Source organism: Pseudochaenichthys georgianus, chromosome 19 (genome assembly GCF_902827115.2).
Source record: "Pseudochaenichthys georgianus chromosome 19, fPseGeo1.2, whole genome shotgun sequence".
NCBI lineage: Eukaryota > Metazoa > Chordata > Actinopteri > Perciformes > Channichthyidae > Pseudochaenichthys > Pseudochaenichthys georgianus.
The window spans coordinates 14,604,450-14,616,609 of NC_047521.1; the positions used below are offsets into that span (position 1 = coordinate 14,604,450).

The following is a 12,160-nucleotide window of genomic DNA, read 5'->3' on the forward strand; positions in this document are numbered from 1 at the left end:
TGACTGACACTTGTGGTTTATTTTTACCTGCTGCAACAGCATGTGGCTGGTATTGTTTTCACTGTGTGTGTGTGTGTGTGTGTGTGTGTGTGTGTGTGTGTGTGTGTGTGTGTGTGTGTGTGTGTGTGTGTGTGTGTGTGTGTGTGTGTGTGTGTGTGTGTGTGTGTGTGTGTGTGTGTGTGTGTGTGTGTGTGTGTGTGTGTGTGTGTGTGTGTGTGTGTGGGGTGTCATTACAGCATTCCTGCTGGGAATATAAAAAGCTTTTTGCAGCTATAGTTTTTGCAGTGTGGTTAACTATACCTCAGTCTCTTGATCTGATTGGTCCTGCTTCAGGATACGGGCCTCTGAGGTGAAAAAGAAAAGGCCTCTGGGGACGTACCCCAGCTTCCAGAAATGACATGACCTCTCATTAAAACAACAGCCACCACTTGATCCTTGGCAGGTATTTTATTTCATATATAGACGCTTTCTGTAATCAAATGTGAGTGCAATCAAACAACAGCAATACAAACATTACCAATGCAGTCTGAGAACCAGGAACAGGGTTAAAACAGGGAGTTCACTCACTCTACATAGCGAGCAGCTAGTAACCTCATGGACAACATTACAAAAAAAACAAAAAATGTTCCTCTGTCAGGACAGTCTGCCGTCATGTGTCATTTCCAACCATGAAGGCGGGGAGGGAGGTGGGGAAGCCCCCTTTGACCCACCGCCCTCCTGCCCTTACCCTCCTTCTACAGGAAGTCCAACCAGTGATACAACACCCCCCCCCCCCCCCACCCAACCCAACCCAACCCAACCCCGCCTCCATGAGTCCCACTTGCACTCGGCTCTTCAGTGAACAAGATAACTTCCCATTTACCCCGAACATGATTATCATCGTCATCCTAATTGTATCATAAACAACAAAAAAATCCAAATCATTTCCACTTCTCACACGGCAGGAGCCAATCAGAGTGCAGAGGTCCTTCGGGTTCAGTCAGTCTCAACCAATGGCTGTCGAATCCGGGTCGACTAGAAAAACCACAAAGCTGTACATGTAGAACCAGAGTCCTCATGCAGTGCCCTGCGAAGCTGGCACACATCAAATACACAGGTGGAAGTGGAGGGTGAGTTTGGGTTGTTTGTTTCTTTTTTTAATGGTGTGTGTGTGTGTGTGTGTGTGTGTGTGTGTGTGTGTGTGTGTGTGTGTGTGTGTGTTAGAATGTGTGTGTGTCATTAAAGAGGGGAGAAGCATGGTGTTAGGCAAATATTAGACCCAGTAGCACAATAAAGAAAAAAACTCCAGGAGAAGAAGAATCACAAGTCTTTATCCACATCTGTCTTCTCTTGGCCCTCTCCGGAAAAAAAAAAAGCACTCACACACAAACTCTCACACACACACATACACACATTATAGGTCCTCATGTCATTGTGAAGTCATGTGTTCAATGTCAACATTCAAGAAAAAAAAAAAAAAAAAAACACCTGAATGGTAAAAATCTCTACCATCACAATGCTTTCAGTTCATAAAATCTTGACATTTCTGAAAAGTGATTTTTTTTTTGTTTCCTCCAGGTTTAAAGCAGTATGCGTGTGTGTGTGTGTAGTTGTCGTCGTCGTCGTCGTCGTCGTCTTTGTCCCACTGCTGCAAACACACACACACACACACACATGCACAACCAACATACGCACACTCACTCCAACACACACCACATGTCCTCTTTTTAGTGGAGAAAGACATGGCGCAATGGAGAGACACTCCTCCTTTGGGCGGATGCACAGATCACCAGGAGGAGACGGGGGGTCGTTTCCACGGCTACCAGGGGTCTTCCAGCTCACCGGCACTCTGAGTGAGTGAAAAGGGGAAAAAGATGGGAGAGGTGTGGGTTAGTTGTATTGTTGCTGCGTCTTTCAATGCGCACAGAAGTAGAGACACTGCTCCTGATGCCCTTAAAAAATGGCAATTTTTGAACCTCGCTGCCCCTCTTATCTACCCACATTGAATGGATAATGGTGAAAGACAGTGACATTCCCCTGCCCAGCCTGTACGTTAACACAACTAGAACCCAGACCTCTGATGACTCACCTTGCGGAGAATCACGAGGCCAACTGTCAAGACTGAAAAACAGGGGGGAGAAATGGAGAGTCCCTATAGTCTACGCAGCTCCCCCTCCGCTCGTGTCGCCGCCAGCTCATGCAATGCAGCGGCAGGCTTTTATTTTGCTGCTATTCTTTTAAAGGAGACGACAGATTCAAATGTCTTTGAAGCAGCTGAGATGAAATTACAGGTCGAGTCTACGGAGCTAAAAGCTGACAGAGGGCGAGAAGGTGAGGATTTTAGTTTCTGCTAGAGTTAAAAGATCTTCGACACAGAAACAATAACAGCATATTCAGTATAGAAAGAGACACTACGGCCCTCAATCAAATGCCTCCACTTTACCTTGGGATCTGAAGATTTCTTGGGTGACAAAACATTTTTTGATTGGGAGAATATGACTATTGTATGCCTAATTACAACCCTGATCTACACATGTGTAAGGTTTGAAACATGTGCAAGACACAAAGGGACAGCTGTACATTCAAATTACAGAGAGATACTCTTACACACACTGGACACAAATCATAGCATTATACCTCAAACCATTTTTATTTGTTCATTTGTCATTTTAAAGTGTGTGGGACTCATTTGGCCCACATAACCACATACAAATACAACTCATACAAACACGCATACATACATACGCGCAGTGTTTAGCATAACCTCCCCTCCTATAGTTAAGTGCCTTAGATATTGTAAGGATAAGTGCAGTGCATGCATTACACTGGGTGCTAGGCTTTATACAGACTTTCAATAACATTCCTCTAGCTGCTATCACAGAAGAATGAACACTGCAGGTTCAGTCTGTTCTCTAACTTTCACAATGACGACAGACTTGTGCTGTTTTGAAGAGACGTTGTCATAACCTGTGAGGAATGGAATATACTTTGTGTGGGATTTAATCAAGCTGAAACACATCCTGCCAGGGTTCATACCAGCGGCTGTCGGCATGAACAGTGGGAACCTAATGAAAACCTGCTTCATTAAAACTTCAGCTACAGAGAACTGAGCGCAGGTACACAACTCTCTCCCATTATGCCTACAGTGGGGTTAAATGCTATATGTTTTAGCCACGCTAGCTATGACTCTTTAGGGATGTAATGTTAGCCATGTGTTGGGAAAAACGTGTGAGCCTGAGTATGTAGCCAAAACGTATTGTTACCTGAAGCATGATTAGTTAGTATCGATAGTGACTTTCTATGTGTGACGATATCTGCGGTCCCTCCAACAAAAACATTTGAAAAACTCAACACCAATGACTCTTTCGGAAATTGTGACCTTGTTAGTCAAGACATACCATAAACTTTATTAATACAAACTTATTTAGTTTTGTAGAAAGGAAACTAGAACGATACATTGCTCTTGAGTTTTTAAAGGAATTTCTGGGCCCTTCATATTCAAGAGAAGTCTACAACAAAACAATGTTTATTGCTAAAAAACACTATAGGTAAGAAGAGAAATATGTGTTATAATCTGGGGGGAACTGTCCCTTGACCTCAGGTTCAGTTCCACAGTTTGACTTTTTCTTAAAGATGAACTTTGTCAGAATAGCTGCACTGTGCATTGAGATGAATGCTAATGAAAGCATGTAACCAATGCTAACATGAGTATTCATCCCAAGCTCACAAGCTAAAGAACTGATATCAAAAAGTAGTTTTCTGATAAAGCAGGGATCATCAACATGTGCCCCCGTTTTCATTATGGGCTCATTCCTAACCTGAGCAGGCAGCGTTTAAGAGTAGAGCACAGCTTCCCTCTGGGACGGGGCTATGCCAACAGAGGCTAGGATTTGCTGACAGTATTACAGCCAACACTGACAAAGATGACACAGCCAGTACAAAGGTTGATCCATGTCACACGATGTAGAGCAAGAAATCACACACTGTACAAACTAAACCCTTTTTAATTGAATCCCTCCAACAGGTAACTTTTCCGCTGTGTAATGAGCATTACAGCCTTTGAGGGTTGCTACAGTAGGAGTAGTAATATACTGTACTTAAAGCCTAATTCTCATTTAAACAAACATTTAGTCACCTACTTGAGCTTTACTGACATATACAGGAACATATCTTGACCTTTATGTGGTTGTGAGGCAGCGTAATAAATGTGGTGATGTGGAAATAAGAATATGTGGTGATGGAATGATCTAAATAAAATGCCGTTCAAACTACAAGTGTCCCACTGTGGCTTAACTGCCCGGTTTTCCTGTATCCGGACTGGTTTGAACAACCTCAACATCGCTGAGCTGATAAACGGGCTAACAACCAATAATCACCCACTACCACATTTCTTTTTGAAATTACAGTAGTGATGATTGGTTGGACTCACTCAAACCCTCGCAGACACACGTACACACACTTACATACATACATAAACGAAAAAGAAAGTGTGTTCTGAGTCTGTAGAGGGAGTTGGCCTGGAGACAGTGCAGTGTGAGTGTGTTCTGAGTCTGTAGAGGGAGTTGGCCTGGAGACAGTGCAGTGTGTTGAAACACAGCTGGAGATCTCCTCGCATTCTCTTTGTCAGTACGTCCACTGTAAGCAGGTTTGGGGGGTGAGGCTCAGGGGGGGGGGGGGGGGGGGGGAAATCAGCCAGAAGCCATTACTGGTAAAAATGTTGGCCATGGAGTGCAAAGTTCATTTTTTGCTTCACCAGCCACTTTTGAATGTAATAATAATAATTTGTTATTGATTATTTCCTAGTCTAAACATCAGTGTGGAGTGTGAAAGTGTCTGGCAAGTTTAGGGAGTCCAAGCTGAGGCGGTCAGAGGACAGGGGAGGGAGGCAAAAGAAAAGAGCCCTCATTAGGAGGAAGGTATGCAAGTGGCTCGGAGACAGAACTTGAATGGACAGAAGGGCCGTTTTTTTAATTTCCTTTGCATTACAATATACTGAAATATTCATGAGCATGGTAGCTGTAGTTGTGCAGACCATGATGGAGGCCGATGTGTCCATTTAAGTTCTGTGCTGAAGGGAAGGAGGAGAGGTCGTAGCACAGCTGACTAGGGCTCTGGGGTTGGGCTGGGTTGGAAGGGGGGGTGGGTGTGTGCTCAGTCAGAGGAGGGGTCGGACTCGAGGGCGGGCGCATCTTGGCTGGCCTCCGGCTCTGCAGTGGCGGGTGAGGGTGGGGGTGACCGGGGAGAGGGAGGGGAGGCGGGCTGCTGCTGGCCGTTGTTGTCGCCGTCTCCGGGGGTCCTCCTTCCCTCCCCCGCCCCCTCCGCCGCGCTCTCCCCCCGCAGGGTGTAGGTGGCGAGGGACTCCTCCAGCACCGACTGATACTGCCCCCGGTGGTGCAGGCGGAACTGCCGCAGAGCCTCCAGCAGATGAGCCGCCGTGCTGCCACCTCCCTCCTCACTCTCCTCCTCTCCCCCCGCACAGGCCTGAGGTGACACGCGCCAGGGGTCAGACTCTGCAGGCACGCTCCACGGTCAAACACACACACACACACACACACACACACACGTACACAAACAAGCAACGGCAACAAAACTCACATCATTGGCACACAATTATCTGCTACACACTAGCGTGACGACGTCTGAGACATTCTTGCACCAGTTGGACCAGCCCATGCAAACGCTGCCTCTGACCCTGTGACCAACAACCCTTTGTGATTTTCACTGTATGGTGTAACAGAGAGGGGGGGGGGCACGCACACAGCCCAGAGACAAGAGCCTGCAAGTCAAGACTCCACTGATATTAATATGACAAGTACACTCATACGTAAACACAAACTCGCATCTCACACTTCCACGCCGTTTAAAACCTGACACTGAGCTCCGTTTGTCCCCGTGGCCTTTGCATCTATTTCTTTAACGTGATTCTCGACTGTATATTGTTTGTTTTTTTATTTCATATTCAAGCCCTGATTCTTTGAGGTCGGATAGGTGACTGTGTTAAGCATCTGTCGTTCATTTTGTCACAGAGTGAGGATACACAATCTTAAGATTTTTGTAAACAATTAAGCCATATTTCTAGCCAAGTGTAACTAAAATAATAATGACATACAGAATAACTGTAGTTATCATGGGCGAGTCATGTTAATAGCATTGTTCTAAATCGATACACCGTTATAGAGTTTTCCTGAATAATCATGACATGATTTTGATGCTAGAGGTGATTTGCCTATTTCTGCCCAGGTTGGTTGTTTTCCTAAAGAAATGTAATGAAGATGAATTATATTATCCAAGACAAGAAAAATATAGTCACGTGTAGCGATGGTCTTGCTTTCTGGACATACTTTATATCCTCTGTACGCTTCAGCTAGCCGCTTTTTAGAAAAAAGCAACATATTTATCTTTTTTTTTTTTTTTATTCCCTGCGCAATCAGAAAAGTGTTTTTCTTATAATAATTTAAGATTCAACGCGCGATGTTTGTGCAGAGTTTTACAGTAGACGTCTGTTTTCCCCTTCGTCTGCTTAAGAAGGAACGTTTCTCTGTGCTCACCCTGAATCTGCGTTTTAGACATGTACCAACCTGTTAATTGAACATAAGTGTGATGTGGAAACTTGAAGCCTCCTTGTAAAAGCACAACGAATGGACTGCTCAGTGAAGCACCTTGAGTCCGGTAGTTCAACATAACTTGATTCTAAGCAGTATTATTATGTCTTAAAACATGTGCGGGGTCTTTTGAAAAGCTATTAAAGTCATCAGTAGGTTTTTGTGGGCATTTGTTGCCGAGGAGTTTATGAGGTTAATGGAGGTCCTAATACAATACTATTCCAATGATAAATACAAGATCGACCGCGACGCTTCGATGCCTTTTGACATGGAATGCAGACAAATGAGTTTCACTGGGCTTGCCAAGGTAATTCTGCCAAGTCTATCCTCCACCCTCTTTCACACTTAAATCACATTCATTCTCCAACACACCCACACACACAAAAGTGTCGTTGTCTGGGCCTGTGTGCGTTTACATGTTGAGGGGGGGTGAAAGGTCTGAGAGGTGAGGGGTTTAAAGAGATCAACTCACCCCTTCCTCTTCTCTGTGAGGGTTCAGCTTGTTGTACACGGCCTCGATCACACTGCGTCTGTAAACACACAAACAGCACACAGCTCGCAGCTTAGAGGAGAGGACAACTCCCAACATAATACAAACAGTCTCTGTTCATTCTTTGCAAATGTGTATTGATTCACTCTTTAATGGAACTAAGAAAGCAGCCGAGTCGATACTTGAGCATCCGCTATTCATGTATAAATAGACCTGCAGGATCTCTTCATACTTTTTTTACAGGTAAGTGTTTTGAGGAGGAGATCAACAGAGCTAAACCCACATATGTTCTGTCTGATAGAATGGAGGACAATGGAAAGCAAACAATACTTCATTGTGGTGATTTTGGCTTGAAAAGTGCCATTAACGACTTTTTGGGAATCAACAAATTGTTTCAGCTCTATGTGTCAACTTAAAAAATAATCAGACAATCAGTAAACAAAGTGATGGATCAATAAGATCATAACATTTAAATAAATTCAGGTTTGTCCATTTTTTTTGACACTTTTTAGATAAAATGATTAACTAGGAATAAAGTGAATTCATTGATAATGAAAGTATTTTTGTTTACAGCCTTGTTATTGTATAATCTATTTCCTGTCTGTCATGTCCCTTTTTAAAGCGCTTTGTAACCATGTTCAAATTGCTATACAAATGAAGTGTTTGTTATTCCTGACACAGGATTTCTGTGTAAATAAGGGTGCAATATCTTGAAGATAAATGTTTGTGAAAGTATCCGTCACAAAATAATGGATGTCGACAGTCAAATCCAATAACATTTGAACATGTTCTGTGAGTAAGATGTAGTTTAATGCAGTTCCAGGCTGTGTATTTACTTGCTGGCCAGGCCTCCGCCAGGTGGAAGGTTGGGGATGTTCTCCGAGGCGATGCTCCTCAGGACAGAAACCAGGTCAGGGACTCCCGCCTCCCCACAGTTCCCCAGGAGCTCTGCACACAAACACAAAGGACACCAGGGGTTTGCGAGAGGTTATGTTGTAGATGTAGGTGATAAAACACTACCTTTGTCAGAGAACTCCTCCATGGTGCTGGAAAAATCACAGTGTGTGTGTGTGACTGATTTAAAATATTTGTAATGCTACCTAAAAAATGTTTATTTTGCCCAGGTCAAGCACATCACTTTTTTTTAAAAATATTTTTTGAAGAAGGCAAACGAAAGACTGCTGGGCCCAGAAAACAATGTGGGCATTTAACTACAACTCCTGGACAATTTATAATCCTTTACCACAAATACAGCACATAAGTCCGTTTAAAGATAAAGATCACTAAAATAGTCCTTAACAGTGCCAAAAGAATATGGTCAACTACCAAGACCATAGCGTTTTTCTAAATCTTTCTGACTAATTTGTAACTGTACCCTACAGAATATTTTTGAATAATGCATGTTTGTGTGAGTGAGCATGAGGTGTGTGTGCTGACCCTCAACACGGGTCTCCAGGTACTTATCCAACTCCTCTTCTTTCTTCAAAGCCTCCTCTGAGATCTTGGGAGCTCCGGGTAAAGACACCAGCACCACACTCATATTGTCCCTGCTCCCCTGCGGCACGAGGAGAGGACGAGAGAGAACAAAAGAGAAATTAAATTGTATTTTGTTAGTTATACAGAGATTTTTTTTTATTTGTTAATACAAATATTCTGTTTATTTTTTGTGGCTTTCTAGCCCAACAGATACCGTGGTGCTAACGTAAGCTGCCAGGTTGCTCGCACTCACAAGCTGAGGTCATGTTCGGCTTGTGATTGGCCCGTGCAGTTGAGTGGGCGGAACCTCAATATTGTGGCTCCAGCCCCTCAATCACTAGTGTGACAACTTTGCCTCAAAAATTATGTCAAAAGATGGCAACTTCCGTATGCTTCCTGGGATATTTTGGCTTCACTTTTGTACAGTGGGTAGGAGAGTAGAGGTGTCATCTATTTTTATATACAGTCTATGTTTATAACCGTTAAAGTCAACTGGGCAGTCCCAATGTTCCTAATTTTTCTTCCTTTTGTTTTGTTTTAACTCAGTCAGGGCTTTCCCTGTCAAAATAAATGCTAGGCAACAAGCCAGTAGTGTCGTTACTCATAGAAACAGTAGAAGACAAAAACTAATAGTGTAAACATCCTGCTGAAAGAAGTTTAGACATGATGTTTTTATATCAGAGTAATGTGTCCAGTACAGACCATTAGGGGTGGTGAAAGCATTTATATTCAAATATCTGTTACTAGTCCGCTCATAATTCTTCGCCTGAGTATTAATAAATGGTTTGGGATGTCAAAAATGTTTGAGCACAGTATTGAAGTGAAATGGCCAAAGTTGTGACAACACTATGGCCATTAAAATCTCTAAATGCTATGGAATTTATTCAAATGGAAACATATTATAGAAAAAGCAAAGCTCGGCCTATGGCTGGTGGCAATTTCCTGAACAATGAACAACATATTAATTGTCATTTATATGACACAAACAGTTAGTGACAAGATAGAGTTCTTGCACAGTACCTTGTGATTGCCTTGTAAAAGTCGATGTGGTCAGAGTAGCTTACAGTGCGTGTACAGTGTCACATAGTGCTGCGTACCTGGACTCACATTCAGGTTCAGGTCCGGACTCAAGTCCAGAGGTTCAGGTTCAGGTCCGGACTTATAAGTCCGGACCTGAACCCATGGCTTGTGTCAAGTTGTGTGAGTAACTAAAGTGAACTTATTGTGAGCTAATTATCAATATCAATTGAAAATTAACTCATAATCAACTCAAATTCAAACTAGTCAGGTTTATTGTGCTCCCTTCCAACTTGTGTCTACATTTCTCTACAAAGTACAAATGTAAAACAAACACTTTTTGCCACTTAATCTACAAATGACTTGCAACTACAGTGAACTACTACAAAGTTCAAACATTTATTTCATTTACCAAACTAAAGTAACCAAACAGTCCCTGAGCTGACTGAGACTAAATCCCTAAAACGTTGCTTTAAGGTAGAGTGTAGAGTAGACTATACGCATTACACTGTTACACACCTACTATACAGTATACACTGTAGTGACTGTACAGTCAGAGTGTACTGTACTGTATGCACACCATGTCTTTTCTACAACTCTACATGTGTACATTATACAGTACATACCAGAGGTGTGGAATCAAGTCACATGACTTGGACTCGAGTCAGTCTCAAGTCACCAATTTGATGACTTGAGACTCGACTTGACAAAATCACAAAAGACTTGCGACTCGACTTGGACTTGAACACCAATGACTTGCGACTCGACTTGGACTTGAACACCAATGACTTGGGACTTGACTTGGACTTGAGCCTTCTGACTTGAGGTTACTTGATACTTTAATTCAGAGGTCTCCAACACGCCGATCGCGAGCTGCCGCTAGAAGAGCAGCCTCCCGTCGGGGAGAGCAGAATCTCCAGCCGCTCCTACTCTTGCTGAGAATCCTTGCAGGCAGGGGCGGGTCTTTATTTAGCTGGGCCACCATGCGGCCAATCATATGCGAGGACACACTAGGATCATACCATTATGTGAAAGAAGGGTGGGGGGCACAGCAGGTGTAGTGGTACAGGCCAGTTGCACAGAGCGACGGGGAGACGGATTTAAATGCTAGAGCGTCGGAAAAAGTTAAGAAATGAGCGAAAACCGAAGAAAGAAGCAGCATCTGGCTGCATTTCAATGATATTGGGGAAAGCAAAGCTGAGTGCAGGATTTGTAAAATGAAAATAACCTTCAGAGCAGGGTTTGTTTTTTTTGGTAACCAGGATTTACTGTCAGAGGTGGGAGAAGTTCAGATCTTGTACTTGAGTAAAAGTACCAGAGTGTAGGAATACTCGGTTACGATAAAAAGTCCTGCATTCAAAATGTTACAAGTAAAAGTACAAAACTATTAGCATAAAAATATACTTAAAGTAGCCTACCACCTGCAGAGGGATCTAGATTCAGGTGTTCTCTTCCCCATAGAGCCCGCCTCGCTGCACATTATCCCTGGCATAAAGATAGATTGTGGGTCCCTTATAACATGTTGTACACAGTGCCAGTGGAAATAAACATTCTGGTCACCTCAACATCAGGGATCTTATCCATTAAACTCCTTCTGAATCAAACCGTCACGGTAGCCTTACCTTACTGATCCCTCTTAAAATAGAAGAAAACACGTACTTTACCAGCAGAGAGAAAATTGATTATTAAATTATGAATGTGACTAATAAAGAGCAGTTGGATTATTAAGTATTATTCTGTTGATCGATGTCATTACATTGCATTACATTGCATTACATTGCATTTAGCTGATGCTTTTATCCAAAGTACATTCGACCAGGAAGACACAACCTTGAAGAAAACAGAATCATATAAGTACATCAGGTTTCATAGAGCCAAAAATTTCAAGTGCTACTCAACTGGCTTTCGATAAGCCAGCCCTTTATTAGTATATAAGTGCTTTGTTAATAGTTCTATCGCTCGAAGTGGAGTCGAAAGAGATGAGTGTTCAGTCTCCCCCGGAAGGTGTGTAAGCTATCTGCTGTCCTGATTTCAATGGGGAACTCATTCCACCATTTTGGAGCCAGGATAACAAACCCACGTATTTTTGCTGATGGGAACTTGGGTCCCCCTCGCAGTGTGGGTGCAGCGAGCCGTTTGGCTGATGCAGAGTGGAGTGCACGTGCTGGGGTGTACAGTGTAACCATGTCCAGGATGTAGGAAGTACCATTGTTTTGAAGTGGATTCTAGCAATTACTGAAAGCCAGTGAAGGGAGCGGAGGAGCGGGGTGGTTACATTACATTTGGTGAAAAACACTTAATGACTTGTTTAAGACTCGTTTTGTCAAAGTTTAGGACTTGACTTGAACTTGAGCGCAAAGACTTGAGACTTGACTCGGACTTGAGCGCAAAGACTTGAGACTTGACTCGGACTTGAGCGCAAAGACTTGAGACTTGACTCTGACTTGCAAAACAATGACTTGGTCCCACCTCTGGTACATACTACATACATAGTGATGTCAGGGTTTCCCACACATAGACTATACTTGGGCGGGCCGCCCAGGTATATTAACAGCCGCCCAAGTATATTTCGCGACCCATTTAGGTTTTTTTTTTA

At 43.2% G+C, this 12,160-nt stretch overlaps 1 protein-coding gene across 3 annotated transcripts in view; it reads right to left on the reverse strand.

Annotated features, from left to right (window-relative positions):
* Positions 1–1,147: 1,147 nt before the first annotated feature.
* ppm1bb (protein phosphatase, Mg2+/Mn2+ dependent, 1Bb) overlaps positions 1,148–12,160 on the reverse strand; it is a 44,804-nt gene continuing 33,791 nt past the window's right edge. Inside the window, exons 3-6 of one of the 3 annotated variants that reach the window (XM_034106896.2) lie at positions 8,509–8,626; positions 7,908–8,019; positions 7,054–7,111; positions 1,148–1,828 (exon numbers count right to left, since the gene is read on the reverse strand). In XM_034106896.2, the coding sequence (XP_033962787.1) occupies positions 1,799–1,828; positions 7,054–7,111; positions 7,908–8,019; positions 8,509–8,626 (318 nt within the window). In that variant the 3' untranslated portion in view covers positions 1,148–1,798. Of the gene's footprint in view, positions 1,829–4,649; positions 5,501–7,053; positions 7,112–7,907; positions 8,020–8,508; positions 8,627–12,160 lie in introns of those variants that run through there. The other 2 variants (XM_034106895.2, XM_034106898.2) reach the window with 2 other exon arrangements.